At 38.4% G+C, this 15,860-nt stretch overlaps 2 protein-coding genes across 3 annotated transcripts; both read right to left on the reverse strand.

Annotated features, from left to right (window-relative positions):
* Positions 1-1,301: 1,301 nt before the first annotated feature.
* LOC309703391 (immunoglobulin kappa light chain-like) lies at positions 1,302-15,464 on the reverse strand. Of its 2 annotated transcripts, none has more exons than XM_082528175.1 (5): positions 15,371-15,464; positions 14,518-15,225; positions 1,920-2,045; positions 1,790-1,833; positions 1,302-1,686 (listed from the first exon to the last, which is right to left on the reverse strand). In XM_082528175.1, the coding sequence occupies exons 1-5, from the start codon at positions 15,432-15,434 to the stop codon at positions 1,573-1,575; spliced, it is 1,056 nt and encodes a 351-aa protein (XP_082384301.1). In that variant the 5' UTR covers positions 15,435-15,464; the 3' UTR covers positions 1,302-1,572. The 2 variants fall into 2 exon arrangements, with proteins under 2 accessions (XP_082384301.1, XP_082384302.1); XM_082528176.1 differs by lacking the exons at positions 14,518-15,225; positions 15,371-15,464 and adding exons at positions 2,127-2,825; positions 2,913-2,982.
* LOC309703399 (uncharacterized protein) lies at positions 8,836-10,038 on the reverse strand. The gene is made up of 4 exons (XM_082528185.1): positions 9,900-10,038; positions 9,677-9,802; positions 9,583-9,605; positions 8,836-9,487 (listed from the first exon to the last, which is right to left on the reverse strand). The coding sequence occupies exons 1-4, from the start codon at positions 9,997-9,999 to the stop codon at positions 9,383-9,385; spliced, it is 354 nt and encodes a 117-aa protein (XP_082384311.1). The 5' UTR covers positions 10,000-10,038; the 3' UTR covers positions 8,836-9,382.
* Positions 15,465-15,860: the final 396 nt, after the last annotated feature.

Genomic DNA, 15,860 nt, shown 5'->3' on the forward strand with positions numbered 1-15,860 from the left:
TACTACAAACTGGAGGTGGGAACAATATGCTTATCTGCACACCTCAGTCACATAGTTACTGTCGTTGTGTATTGTACATAGATATAGTTAGTAATAGTACCTTTTTAGCTCTTATTTTATTATAGTTTTATATCTCTTGGAGATAATTTGTTTTATATTCTCATAAATGCACCATGCGGGGCTTGGGGTGAAACGGCATTTCGGTACGCTGTATACTGTGTATATTTTTGTACTGACCATAAAGACCTTAAATCTTGAATCTTAAATTAATGACTGAGATTAATGACTGCTTCCTTTGTCCATCCAGTAACCATGGACATGACCAGTGTCCAGCACCAGTCTGCCCAGCTGGTTAATCCCTCTGTTGTCCCTGCTAGAATTTCCAGCAGTGAAATTCTGGGATCCAATCTTCTGAACTGCTCATCTCGCAGAAGACGAAGGGAACAGCAGAGTGTCTCCGGACGTTTCAGTTTATACTTTGTCAAGTGCCCACCTTTCTACCTTAAATATCCAGTCACTGATCTTCAACAACACTTTATAATTTTCTCTCTTTTAACATGGAAAATTTCATTACATTAGAACATTCAGTCATATATGATTAAGCATCACATGACGATTTATCCAGTTTAGATTCCATTAGCACATTCACTTTAGCATAATCCTTTTAATCCACATACTTTTTCTCTTTAAAACTGTTTGTCAATCACAATTTGAGACTGAATTAAGCTTGTCTTTAAAATCATTCGTAACTTTTCGCATTATTATATTGCTCAACTTAAACATAAATCAGAGTTAAACCATTGCAACATTGAAAACTATTCTTTTTGTTCAAAAGTATGGGTGATGCTAGGGTTGGCGACACAGTCCTTCTCAGTCCCAGACATGAATGAAAAGTTAAACTGTGGATCATGTCTACACACCTAAAATCTAGAAATTACAGAAATCATTTCCACTACTCAATCTGCATTTCTTTGATAACATATTGAGCAGACATATATTTTTGATTTATCTTTGATTTAAAAAAAGATTATCTACATAGTAGCAGATAGAAAAGCTTTGTTTTAGCACTCCTTTTCATTTTTAACACGTAAGGCTAGGTGTCAAGTTGTTTTACCACCTCAGCTGTGATGGCAGGGGGCGGCCACGGGGACTTCAATCTCTCACCCACTCAGCTGTCCAAAAAATCTGGTTAATCATAGTTAATATGTTTGTATTGTATTGTAATTTGTTGTATTTACTTAAAAAAAAAATCTTTGACTAATGTTAAAAGACTAACGCTAAAAGAAATGAAATCAGGAAAGTGGCAGTTATTTTTTATGACACTGTTTATAAGCATTTAAATCAAATGCAGAGCTGAGTACAGGATCTACTACATATAAACACTGTGATTTTCAGATTCCAGCACACAGGCTAAAAACTGTTTTGTTTGGAACAAAATCAAACTCATCTTAATATAAAGTTGCAAAACTCATATCAGGAAGTTCACAGACAACAAATGTCTTTAGGTCTTTAAATGCTGAAGCCTGTTAAAAATAACAAAAGCACAAAAACAGATAAGAAACTCATCCAGTTCTACTGCCTCATACTAGAGTAGACACATTCAGCCTTGCTGTTGTTACTCTTTCTTCTTGGTCTGCCAGCTCTCGGATCCCTTAAAGCCGCATAATGGATGTCTCCTTCATTGTGCTGATAATAAAATATAAAATATATACAGTTGCATAAAATTACTTAAAAGACTGAAAATAAATTGAGTCAGTTGTTAACATTTGAATGTCAAGACAAAAATTACCTCTGTGTCTGCTGAGGAAAGAGGAGACGTTCTTGGATGAGACTCTAAAAAAAACAACGGATGAAGTTCTCTGACTATGATGCTGGGTTGATTCAGTTTATATTGATAGTAACAATAGCAGTTGCAGTACCTGTGCACGTGGTGCTGTTTCTCTTGTGGGTTACACACAATAAAAAAGCCATTAAAACACTCAGAAGTGTGGTGAATGCCAACGCTCCACTCAAGAAATACACAGAGACACAACAGTTCCCCTCATCTGTGGACAGACACCAGGAAACATTAAAGATCCTTGACTATACTATTATGTACTTTATAATAATATTGCCAAGTTACTCACCCTTAAAGTCCAGCTTGGTCCTGTTTCCAAACAGTATGTGTCCACATGAGGCGACAGCACAGTAGTAGGTCCCAGCATGAGCCGTATTCAGGCTCTTCATTGGCAGGTTGTAGACACAGGTGTGTGTCTGTGTGTTGGGTTTCCTCTCACACTCATCATTCCTGCCTCCATGGGTGTAAATGATTCTTGGGAAAGACGCTTCAGAGTCTCTGAACCAGTAAACACTGTGTTCTTCATCACAGGTCCCAGTGTGTACTGTACAGTTCAGAGTCACAGAGCCTCCTGGTTGGATGGTCTCAGATTCTGACTGCTGCACTAAAGTTGGGATGTTCGACCCTGAACCCTTTACATCAACAAAAGTACCCTCTCCAAACTCAAACATGTAGCCATAAGCTCCACAGTAGTAAATAGCAGAGTCTGAAATTTGCACATTTGTTATCTTTAAGTAGATTTTTCTTTCCTCAGTAGCCGCTCTGAATCGTGAATCATTCTTGAATTCATCATGAAGCGTAGCATTGGTGCCGTACTTGTACAAAGTAGAAATGAGCTTCAGTTTGTGTCCCAAGTTCAGCTTGTACCAGAAAAACTTTGCCACATCGTTACTGTTATAAAAACAATTCAAAGTCACACTTTGCCCAGTATTAACTGATATAAAACGTCTTTCTTGATCAACAGACAATTTCAAATCATTTGTGTGAGCTGAAATAAAATGAGAACCAAGTAAGTACACAGGACACAAGAAGGCATGGCAAAAAGGTTCAGACGGTAGTTTAAAGAGAAACTTACCCATTTGCCCCAGAAACAAACATGTGAGATAAAAGGCAAACTGTGTCGATGTCATCATGTTGTGGTGAATGGAAAGAGTCTCAATCCTGTCTTCACTTTTAAGAGAGAAGAATGCATTTTATTGGCCAACCAGAGATGACTCAGCATGTGCTATTTAGGGAGCTTGATCACATGTCCACTGAGACCTATAGTGGTAAGCTTTGATTCTGGATTGATGAGAAACAAAGTTAACGCTTTTTCATTTGAACATCAAATATTTTATTTACAACTCCAACTCCTGTAGTGTGATTTCTTTATACAGAATCACACACTAAGACATGCAAAAAGAAGATAATAGTATTTTAAATGAAACACAGGAAGATGTATAGTTATGTAAAGCTGGACAGATTTTATATTTTTACGTGACCACTTTTTAAAATTTTTTTTAAAAAGGCTTTAAATAAATGTTATCTTTACTCTTAATTTGTTGTTCAAAATATTGGTTTTGAATAAAATATTTTGAATCTTCACTTAAAATTCACATCTTTTTGCAACATTATTCATTTTGAATTATTTTACATGAAATACATATGTTTCACATATGTGTGAACTAGAGGACTAATATGGGTGCAGACTACAACTTCATGAGGTGATGGGTGCATACAAATTTGTCTACAGTCAGGACACAGCCATCAGTATGTGGGACATGCTCTACCAGGTGAGTATGCTTGGTGAGGGATTCTTGATGACAATGCTGCAATACCCCCAATTTTCCAGGTATTTTTTCAGTCTGTTCTAAAATTTTGAGTTCAATGACACAGTGTACCAGAAGAAGAGACAATTGTTTTCCTGAATTATCCATTATTCTTTACTTCTTTTCAGAATTTTCATTTGCAAGCACAATTCAATTAAATTTTATTTATATAGCGCCAAATCACAACACAAGTCGCCTCAAGGCGCTTCATAGGTGCAGAGAAAAACCCAACAATCATATGACCCCCTATGTACAAGCACTTTGGTGACAGTGGGAAGGAAAAACCTCCGGCAGAACCAGGCTCACGGAGAGGCGGGGCCATCTGCTGCGACCGGTTGGGGTGAGAGAAAGAAGACAGGACAGTTGAACTGTCATGAGCAACAATTGTGATGTGGTTATGAAAGCATGCTGATGTCATGATATGTCCATCCATAAGCCAATTCAAGGTCATGGTGTTGCAGGCTGGCTCTCTCAGGGGATGGACCCAAAGGCAGGACTCCAGAGAGAAAGCAAAAACTCTGATGATAACTTTCAGTAATGGGATGTACAGTGGCGAAGCTTTGGAGTGTGTTAAATCCAGGAAGTCTTTAATGAAACATGTATTGACGTCGCAAACAGGTGAGCTTGATTGCTTCAGGTGCGTCCAGGAGGAAGATGGAGATCCCAGAAGGATCCCACCACACATCCATACAGACAGAGAGAGAGGCAGGAGGACTAGAGGACCATGACAGTTGGTGTGATTTATGAACATAAATATATTCCTTCAAATTTTGTGTGAAAAATGCTGACAGGTGAAAGGACATTTACCGTCCCAGGACCTGAAGCTCAGTAAAGCACTCCTTCGACAGCCACACCCATCTGTTCTCTGATTGGATTGTTAAAATTGGGATTGACATTACATTGACCAATCACCAGCAAGGAAGAAAAACTGGGTCAAAATTCATACTTGCAAGTAGTGACGGAATTTCTGGCTCTTTTTAGAGAACCGGCTCTTTCGGCTCAGCTCACTAAAAAGAGGTCTTCTTTTGTTGCTTTAATTAATTAATTATTAACAACAATATAAAAATATGCACAAAAGGAATTACTAATGTAAAAAAGAAACATGGTTTTATTTATATATGTTTATATATAAATATATGTGGTGGCCCATAGAGACAAAGCACGTACAAACTCCAAAACACATTTGTAGCGTTAACTGAACTTCCAAAACAGAGCTACCGAGATCACTTAAATTACACAATTGAAAGCATATGTGTATGGTTTGTGTATTTATACACAAGCACTCATATATATTCAAATAATTAAAAAAATGTTCATTTACCTGTTACTACCACACACCAAATCCGGTCGTTGGTACTTCGTGGCTTGTGTAGCCGCTAGGTAACAAAAGCTCAACACCGTGCCTAGCATCCTGGAGCACTTCTGTTGTGTTTTGTATGTGTTTTGGAGTTTTTACATGCTTCTGAGTTTTTACATTTTGGAGTTTTTATGTGCTTCGGAGTTTGTACATACTATGGAGTTCGTACGTGCTTTGTCTCTAGCGGCCACAGTAAATATACTTTTATCTATTCACTCCACATAAAATGTTTATTGGTATACAACACCAGGTGCCCTCTCATACAAGTGAGAGGGCAAGGGGGATCCAGGGCACAGGGGAATCTGGAAAAGGAGCTCTTCACACACGAGGGACTCCACGAAACACAGCACATCACCAATCTTGCACACCCAGGGCTCCAAGGGAAACGGAATTCCTGTTCACGGAAAATAAGCGATTAATCTCATCAATCAGCGACGTGAAAAGACAACAAGGAACTAGTACTCCGGAGATTACTACCGAGGTTACTCAATAATCCAGAAACTAGATGTTTCCAGCCACTGCCTTAAGTAGTCGATGAGGTTACGCGATGAGCCACAATATAATTTGTATCTAAATTATATCTATCACTGTAGCTATGTTTATACATGTTCTCCTTGTTTATTGTGTGGGGTAAGTGATGATGGGAATAGTGGGATTCAATAGAATGTTGAGCATGGGGTAGGGATTAATAAGTATGTTATACTTCTTCCTACTTCATTTCAGACCTAATAATTGTCGTTTTATTTTATTTATTTTATTTTTTTTGTTTTATCTGAGCACATACGTGTGTGTATTTACATATATATTTGTATTTGTAAATGCAAGTATGTGTACTTGTGTATATATTGTTTTTTTCTGTATATGTCTGAAATAAAGATACAATACAATCTCAGGTGCGAGGGCCAGGCGCGGGAGCTTGCAATGAGCTCTGCCCCGGTGAGACAGGGCAAGCGTGAGAGAGGCAGATGTAAACAAGAAACATATGTAGCCAACCTGAGTCCGCCGGGCAGACACGGGGAGCATGACAAAATCATATAATACAAAAACCAACTATTCACTAGGGGTGCAACAATACTCGTATCGATATTGAACCGTTCGATACAGTGCTTTTGCATCGAACAATACAACATTTTTAATGTATTTTATCAACTTTCCTTCTGACGATGCTGTCTGTGTTGAGCGCTCAGTGGATCTGCGCTCGACAATGCCGCCTAGGCGGAGTAGTCGAACGCAGATTCACTGAGCGCAGGGCAAGCTTGCAAGACAGAAGTTAAGCTCTCCTTGCAACATGGCAAATTGAACCTCCCCCACCCTCATTCAGATCTGGCGTTTGGAACTTTTTTGGTTTTCATGTGACGTATGACCCTTTAGGTAAGCGCGTCATGGAAAAAAGTAAAACAGTATGTTGGATGTGCCACGCAATGTTCAATTACATGGGTGGGAACTAGTGTGTTAGCGCAGTTAGCTCGTTAACGTGTTGGCCGTCCAGCCCCACGCACGGGGCGATCCGCGGTAGCTCGTTAACGGAGATTTGCCGTGTTGTGGCGTTAACGTCATTTCAGATTAACACTGACAGCACTAGTGGGAACACAACAAATATGACTGCACATTTACGCCAACATCATCCTAGTGTTAAGACAAGTGGAAGCAGACAAAAACAACAAGCATGCATGCTACAAACTTTACCCGAGTCATTTAGACAGCCGTTAGCACATGATTCTCCTTATGGAGACCTGATATGTTTAATATGCTGCTGAGAATATAGCCCAGAAGAAGCGTATAGTATAGCTTTTATTTTGAAAAGAGACATTTCTCTGTAATAAACTCTCTTTTCCAAAGATGAGTGATCTCTGGATCAGATAGATTTGTTTTTTTATTACTTTGTTTCAGCAACATTAAATTTAAAAACTGTACTTTTGAGTTAAAATATATATTTATAATTTTAATAAATGACAAATTAAAAAGGCATGAACATTTTTTTAGTATCGAAAAAATATCGAACCGTGACACCAAAGTATCAAATCAAACTGAACCGTGAATTTTGTGTATCGTTGCACCCCTACTATTCACATTTCAACTTTTAATTATTTACATTTTCAGCTCTTTCCTTTGAAACAAATTTAAAGTGAAACAACACAAAACACTGCAAACCACAACACAATTAAATATAAATGAAAATATGAAAACAAAAAGAAGATGCACATTCTCTGTCATATAGGCCTGCATGAATAAACTTTCTGAATCCTTTATCATCTGCAACTGAAAATAGTTGTGGATGATTACTATACCTTTCTAATGTGACGTTGTTGTCCCCAGTGTTGCCAACTCCTCAGTAAGGAAAATCGCTATTGGTTGTCCTAAAAGTCGCTAGAAGTCGCTAAATGCCATCACGTAATGTCGCATACTGCTGTTTCTGATGTCATTTAAAAAAAAAAAAAAAAAAAAAAAAAAAAAGAAGTCGCTAAATGACGTCATCGCCTAATTTGCATAATTGGTCATGCTAATCTAATTGTAACCTACATTGTTGGAGAGAGAAATAACATCGTGGAAGAGACATAAAGTGAGTATAAAACGTCCTAAATGCATTTAGAGTTTATTTAGAACTACAAATTAAATTTCTTTTAGCAATTATTGTTTTTTTTAATGTCCCAATTCCAACCCTGCTCCTTTACAGGGACCGGCAAAAGTGACCCGAAATAGGCACTCTGGTGGAGTTACTTTGTGTGTGTGTTTATAAGTAATTTTAAACCTTGTGATCCACAAAACAGCATAAGAGTAAAAGAAGAACTGACTGCGTTACAGCACCCGCTGCTTGTTGAGAGTAAAAGCGATACGCGCTTTCACGTCTTTTTTTAGCGACTCTTTTTAGAAAAAAAGTCGCTAAGGGGTCTGAAAACTCGCTAAATATAGCGACAAAATCGCTAAGTTGGCAACACTGGTTGTCCCTGGCTCTCGTTCTCTCTCTCTCCCTCCCACTCTGTTCCTGTGCTACTGTGAGTGTAACTACTGCCCCTCCCCCCTCTGCCCAGTGCAAAGCACAAGGCTCGTGTGCGGAGTGAAGCGGAAAAAAGTGCGAGAGAGAGGGTGAGAGAAAGAAAAAAAAAACCCACGAGTCGGCTCACATCATTCAGTTCAAAGACCCGGCTCTAGGGCTGTTTTGTTCGTGACCGACACATCACTACTTGCAAGTTGGAAGTCACACACAGCCAGGGAACTAGAGTGTGGAGTTTTACACATAGTTTTTTGCTATGCATCTGTAACCAGACCTTAACAAAAATAATTTGTAACTTGTGTAAATATTTTTTGCAAACACACACACAAAGAAGACATACAAACAGGATGTATGTAGATGCACAAACATAACACTTTCAGTTTACATGGTTACAAAACTCAGTTCACAACTACGCATTTGATTTACAAGTACAAAATATTTATGACCACAATTTGAGCCCATAGAGCGGCACCCCAAGGCAGATCAGCAAATATACTCCATAAACACTCATGAACCATGGATCCCCAGACTAAATCTGTCCTACAACATCTTTCAATCTGAAGAGCACATGATGACCAAACCCCCCCCCTCTCTTTCCTGTTCAGGGTGATGTTGTGATGCACAAAAACAATTTAAATAAACAGGTTGGAAAGCTCGGGCTCATTATAAACATGTCATTATCAGGAGAACTAAAAAGACAGCAGCGGTGTACTCTTTACAGTCCTTTATTTTTATGATATACTGGAACAAGAGGCTTTCATTGACAGCTGATGCAAAGAATTGGAGGTAAAATTTTACTCTCCAGTACTGTTAAAAATATGACTGTTCTTACAGCCTGATATCACAGTTGCTCATTACATTATGGAAAAGTCAAATCATGGATCATCAACTTCATTAAAACATTTAAAGTGTGAAGGCTGATCTTTGTTATCCCGTAATTATTATTTTTATTTCAATTTAATGTTGATGAATGACTACACAGGTATGATGGGTCACATGGAGATAGTTCTTAAAATCTGCAAAACCTCACAAAAAATGATCAAGCTTCAGCTTTTGACACTGAAACAAAGAATGATCCTAACAGCTCTATGTCGTTTGACAGTGTGCCATGCTTAATATTTAAAGTAAGTAGTTGTTTGCCAGTGAATAACATTATTTGTGTTCATTTTTTTCTGTCTATAAAACAGTACCAGAATACCTGGGATGGGTATAAACTGGAAAAGCACTTGCATGTTTGTTTTTAAAAAGCTTCTTCAGTAGATTTATTGGAAAGAACATCTCTACAGTTAGCACGTTTAGGTGAAATCATAAAACCAAAACTATAGGTAAAGGAATTCTGTACTTTGTCTCTGTATATCACAGCGTTTTAAAACAAAGATGAAACATTTTCAGCTCTTCTGCTTTACAGTAAAGTAGATGCATTCACTCCAGGTATCATCCCGCTGTCTTCTTGATCTGTTTGTTTTGTTCTCCCCTAAAATGTTCTGGTGATCCTAGTAAAGGGCAACAAGTAAATCACAAATGTGCTTCTTTGAAGGATAAAAATTGCTGAACCAAAACAGAACAGAATCTTCATTTCTTTAGTTACCTCTGAAAAGCTTCCATGAGACTCTGAAAAAAAGAAGAAAATCTTTTTAGCACATGACATTCAATGCATGAATCAACTTTACAACAACACTTACCTGTGAAGTGGATGCTTTTCTTTTTGGTCATTACAAACAATGTGGACATCAAACACAAACTAAGGACACAAGTGAATGCAACAATTCCATTCAGGACATGCACCAAGTAAAGAAATCCCACCTCATCTGCAAATTGAAAGAGAAGAAGAACATGCAGAATCTTCAGCTGTGTTATAGGAATGAGCTGAGAATGGAATTGAATATATTTTTGAATGTGACTCACCTTCTAACTTCAGCTTGGTCCCGTTTCCAAACAGTATGTGTCCACATGAGGCCACAGCACAGTAGTAGGTCCCAGCATGAGTCGTATTCAGGCTCTGCATTGGCAGGTTGTAGACACAGGTGTGTGTCTGTGTGTTGGGTTTCCTATCACACTGATCATTCCTGCCTCCATGGGTGTAAATGATTCTTGGGAAAGACGCTTCAGAGTCTCTGAACCAGTAAACACTGTGTTCTTCATCACAGGTCCCAGTGTGTACTGTACAGTTCAGAGTCACAGAGCCTCCTGGTTGGATGGTCTCAGATACTGACTGCTGCACTAAAGTTGGGATGTTCGACCCTGAACCTTTTACATCAATGACAGTACCTTCTGCAAATGCAAACCTGTACCCATAGCTGCTTGCACAATAGTAAGTAGCGGAGTCTAAAATTTGCAGATCACTTATCTTTAAGTCAATCTTTCCTTTTTCAAAATTCACAGTGAACCGTGGATCACTCTTCAATTCATCATGAAACATGGCTTGATTGTCCACTGTGTTGACAGTACAAAGAAGCTTTGACTCCTTTCCCAAATTAAACTTATACCAGTAAAGCCTTGCCACATCGTTACCTTCATAGAAACAGCGCAGAGTCACATCGTCCCCAGTATTAGTTGATACAAAATGTCTTTGTTGATGAACAGACAAGGAGAATTTGAGGTCATTTGTGTGAGCTGAAATAAAATGAAAGAACGTAAATGAACATTTGAGACACATGGAAGAACGGTAAACGTTGCATACTGCAGTTTTAAAAAACTCACCTGTTTCCCCCAAGAACAAACACGTCAGATAGAAGACAAACTGCGCAGATGTCATCGTGTTCAGACTCTGGTGCTGAATGAAAAGATTCTTGAACCTGTCTTTGCTTTTCAAAGAAGACTGTGTTTGACTGGCCAACCACAAATGACACAGCATGTCCTATTTAGGGAGCTTGATCACGTGTTGGCTGACACATATATCTTAAGCTCAGTGTCTGGACTGTTAGGAAACAACATAAATGATGGTAAAAGACGGCTATTACATTATAACCTGTTTCTTTTGCAGCACACTTTTAGTAAACGTGAAATATAATGTTCATTATTGTCTGTTTTCATAGTAAGAACTTCTTTGGACGAATACAATTGTTTTGTACTTTTGCCTCTGAATTTTAAATTAATCCTTTAAGACGTACCATAGAACTCGCTGACATCTATTCCAACATAGGAAGTGTTATGAACAGCTAATCGGATCAGCAAAGCGTGTTTCTGTAATATTATGTTTTTGTTACTGCAAGTACTTTTAATACAATTTTTGCAAAGCTATATGTGGAAGGAAACCGTGACCTAGGAAAAGCTGATTGCATAAGATGTAAGTACAGCTCCTCCGGTTTCATATGCAAAAAAAATTATTGCGCTAGCTTACGTGGTTGCAGTTCTACCAGGATTTTAAAATAGTTACACAAAACGGAGCGTGCCCGCTCCGACCGGCTTTAAAGGGTTAAACTTCAGTCAGGGTTTGCATGAACTGTTTAGGAATTAAACACATTTTTCTGTTCACTGTGTTCAGTGTTGAGTGAGTGGAAAAGTACAAGTTGTCACCGAGTGGGAGATGGAAGCATGTAAAAATAATAACTAATGCAGCCAAAAAGAGTGCCTGACGAGCGCAGTTGTAAGTAAGCTATTAAGACTCGACTGTACACTGTGTTCGTGTGTTCAATTCAATTTATTAACCTACCTCTGAGATGAAGTGCAGCTGTGAAGAACGCTACAGCAGGCAATGTGGTGCTCTTAATGTGTCTATGTTAATTTGAGCTCCCTGAAACCGCAACAAGCAGGTATTTATGTTTCTACAATTTTATTTGCTGGGTTTAATTTCATAACAGCGTTATTGCAAACGATGTTGCATGATGGTTTAAGTTGATTACTTTCACTGAAGATGTAAGAAAAGCTAAAGTAGCATTATATTTTTATGTTTAAGATACAGTGACGTTCCTAAATGTAACTTCCTTTATTTTAATTTTTTCTCACAATGACGATGCTGAGCAATCCTGTTGGGGAACTTGGATTCCGGTCTTTTAGTCTGACGTGATTTGCCGTTTCCAGGCGTATGTACCTTAATCGAGCCATGTAATAATAACATGTGCCGGAACATAATAGAGTAAAAGAAACATGTTTGTTCAGACAGTGAATGGACTGATTCTTATATAGCGCGCTTCTATTCTCCCAGATTACTCAAAATGCTTTATACAACATGGCACATTCACCGAGTCACACACACTATCTCTAAACTCAGTGCTTCTTAAATACGTTCACGCTCTTGACACACAGACTGGAGGAGCCAGGGATCGACCCACCAACCTTCCGATCAGTAGGTGACCTGCTCTAAATCCTGAGCTACAGCCACCTAGTGGTAAACATGAGTAAACCCTCACTAGGTTTTGGATAAAGTGTACACTCAAACCTGTCAAAACTGCATTTGTAAGTTGGCTATCATAGCAGTATAGTATTTCAACATGGCATTTAGATCTTCTAACTAAAATAGGAACATAAACAGTGCCATAATTGCCAGCTTGATGCCAGAATCGACCCAGACCTGTTTTCTATAAGCCTGGGCCACATAAACCAAACCACAATCGGGCCAGATATGGCATGCAGTGCCATCAACACCAGGCCTGGCTCCTATCTGGATGACATACTACTTACCATGCCAGAAGTCAGCCAGTAGTGCCTGCTTGACACCAGATCCGGGCCACACCTGTCTGGTATGTGGGAAGTCTGTCATGTCTTAGGGTAGAGGCCTGACAAAGTGCAACCCAATTACATGACAAAAACAGTTATCCAGAGCACCTCACCCAATCCCCACCCCTTACCTGCCTGGATTGCCTCTATGTGCCCCCTTTACATTTCTGTCTGCCCCCTCATATATGCCTGTCTAGAACCAGCCCAGACCAACATGCAGGTAATGTCAGATGAAAAGCTTCTTTCATGTCAACAAATATCAGAAAACACCTAAACTGTGTGCAGTTTGTCGCATAGTATGTTGCTAGTTAAGGTCCAGCTGCTGTATTTCAGAGGGAAAGAAAATAAAGAGAGCCAACTTCACTCAGAGATAGAGAAAGATAATAAAGACAGAACAATAGAGGAAGAAGACAGGTTAGATTTAAAGGTAAGGACTGCACTGCAGCTGCCACACAGTGACGTGTGGGCAAGGCCTCAAGTAAACATACACTAAAGCTACAAGAAATTGATGTTGTTCAGATAAATGGAAGAAAGGGTCTACTGGGTACATAGTAATTGCCAGGGAACTCAATGTGTGTGTGTGTCTGTGTGTGTGTGCGCACACAGATGCATGAATCTTTTCTTGTGTGCATATGGCAGTTTGACAAATGAGGATGTGCCTGAATTCATTTATTTACGCCAATTGTTTCCTTCCCCACTCATTTCTCATTGTTTTTTTTGTTTTTTTCAGCTAATGCCAAATTGTACAGATTTTGGCTAAAATCAGTGGCATCCTGATGTCATTGCTGTAGTGGATTGTAATTCCATCCATTTTCTTAGTAAAGTAGTTGTAAGCAGCAGTTATAAGGAGGTTTTGAACAGGAAACTGTTAGGTTAGGAACCAATACTTGTACTTAGTGACAAGATATGACCTGTTTGAAATAAGTGATAGAATTGGTTATTCTTTATGGTTAGTCTGTAGAAACAGTAGAGAAACTGATTCGTTTTTTTGTATTAAAAAAGTAAAAGGTCTGCTCATTATTTGTCCGAATTTATTGTCACTGTAAAAGTATTGTGTTATAGAAAGATAAAACACTCAAGAAAGCAACAACTTCCAACAGATACCATCTCATACAAATGCTTCAAAGGTTGAATTCCAGCACACACAGTAAAAAGTGTTTTATTTGGCGAAAAAACTAAACATGAAGTTACAAACCTGCAATGCTTATATCGTGTCAGTGTCTTATTCTTTAGCATTTAAAGGCTTTGAAGAAATATACTAAGTATAAAAACTACCAAGATAACTATAATACACAAAAACACACACTGATTTCTACTGCTTTATACTTGAGTAGACACATTCAGCCTTGCTGTTGTTTCTCTGTCTTCTTGGTCTGTCAGCCTTGTGGTGCCTTAAAGCTGCATAATGGAGGTTTTCTTCATTTTGCTTGACCTAATAATAAAATATAATTGCAAAATAACAATATACAACTTAAAACAGGCTAATAATGTTTTACAATGATAGTGTGCAAAAGTCAACACCAAAATTTACCTCTGCATTTGTTGAAGGCGGGGAAATTCTTGAATGAGACTCTGAAAAGAAAATGATAAAGTGTTCTTACTATTATGCTATGTTGGTTGACTAGATGTTGACAATAACAATAGCAGTTGCAGTACCTGGGCATTGGTGCTTGGTGCAGTTTCTTTTGTGGGCCATATACAATAAGAAAGCCATTAAAACATTTAGAAGTGTGCTGAATGCCAAAGCTCCACTGAAGAAGTACACAGCATTCCTATCATCTGTGGACATTAAGACACCAGCAAACATTATATATCTTCCAGCTAGCTCCTATGAAATATTATAATATAAGCCATCCGAGTTACTCACCCTTAAAGTCCAGCTTGGTCCTGTTTCCAAACAGTATGTGTCCACATGAGGCGACAGCACAGTAGTAGGTCCCAGCATGAGCCGTATTCAGGCTCTTCATTGGTAGGTTGTAGACACATGTGTGTGTCTGTGTGTTGAGTTTCCTCTCACACTGATCATTCCTGCCTCCATGGGTGTAAATGATTCTTGGGAAAGACTCTTCAGAGTCTCTGAACCAGTAAACACTGTGTTCTTCATCACAGGTCCCAGTGTGTACTGTACAGTTCAGAGTCACAGAGCCTCCTGGTTGGATGGTCTCAGAAGCTGACTGCTGCACTAAAGTTGGGATATCCAACTCTGAACCTCTTATGTTGATGATAGTGCCCTCTCCAAATTTAAACTTAAATGAATAGCTACTTGCACAATAGTAAGTAGCAGAGTCTGAAATGTCCAGATTTGTTATTTTTAAGTAGATTTTTCCTTTTTCAGCATCAACTGTAAATCGTGGATCACTCTTGAATTCATCACTAAAGGTGGCGTTGGTGTCAAACTTGTAAAGAGTAGAAATGAGCTTTGGTTTCTGTCCCAATGTCAGCTTGTACCAGTAAAACCTCGCAGCAACATCTCCTTCATAGAAACAAGTCAAAGTCACGCTGTCCCCTCTGTTAGATGTTATGAAACGTCTTTCTTGATGAACAGAAAAAGAGAATTTGAGGTCTTTCGTCAGAGCTGAAGTGAAATGAAAGACAAAGTAAACACAATTATGGTCTCATGAAATCATCGTCATTCATTTTAAAAGATTCAAACTGCATTTTATAAAACACACATACATGCACAAACACAAACACACACAAAAACACAAAAAAAAACTTACCCATTTTCCCTAAGCACAAACATGTCAAATAGAAGGCAAACTGTGCAGATGTCATTGTGCTCATATCGTTCTGCTCATTGTAAAGAGTATTGACCCTTTCTCCTCTTTTAAGAGAGAAGAGTGAGTCTGATTGGCCAAGCAGAAGTGACATGGTATGTCCTGTTAAGGAAACTTGATCACATGTCACCTGCTACCTATAGTGTTGAGCTCAGTGTCTCAGAAATATTGCATGGTGAGAGCTATATAAAATGTAATCTCTTGACATATATACATATCTTACAGTCAGTCACTTTGCTAGCGATGCTATACCTGTGGATTTCAACTGAATGCCAGGTAAGCAACAACGAAGAATCTGATGTTGGTTTAAAGAAATAAATCAACCAGTTTCTTTGTTGATTTAAAGTCAATAAATATTCATCTCTGCATACATGTGCTAATGAAAAGGAACACACTGAAAGTAAATATTGTAATTATGTATTAATTTATGTAT

The sequence above is a fragment of the Aulonocara stuartgranti genome, assembly GCF_965226115.1.
Source record: "Aulonocara stuartgranti genome assembly, chromosome: 3".
Classification (NCBI taxonomy): Eukaryota; Metazoa; Chordata; class Actinopteri; order Cichliformes; family Cichlidae; genus Aulonocara; species Aulonocara stuartgranti.

Coding starts and splice junctions, on each gene's coding strand:
- LOC309703399 (XM_082528185.1), bottom strand. CDS start 9,999: ATGCAGAGCCTGAATACGACTCATGCTGGGACCTACTACTGTGCTGTG. Junction 9,803..9,899: donor GACCAAGCTGAAGTTAGAAG/GTGAGTCACATT, acceptor TTCAATTTGCAG/ATGAGGTGGGATTTCTTTAC. Junction 9,606..9,676: donor GAAAAGCATCCACTTCACAG/GTAAGTGTTGTT, acceptor TCTTTTTTTCAG/AGTCTCATGGAAGCTTTTCA.
- LOC309703391 (XM_082528175.1), bottom strand. CDS start 15,434: ATGAGCACAATGACATCTGCACAGTTTGCCTTCTATTTGACATGTTTG. Junction 1,834..1,919: donor AAACAGCACCACGTGCACAG/GTACTGCAACTG, acceptor TGTTTTTTTTAG/AGTCTCATCCAAGAACGTCT. Junction 1,687..1,789: donor TTTCCTCAGCAGACACAGAG/GTAATTTTTGTC, acceptor TTTTATTATCAG/CACAATGAAGGAGACATCCA.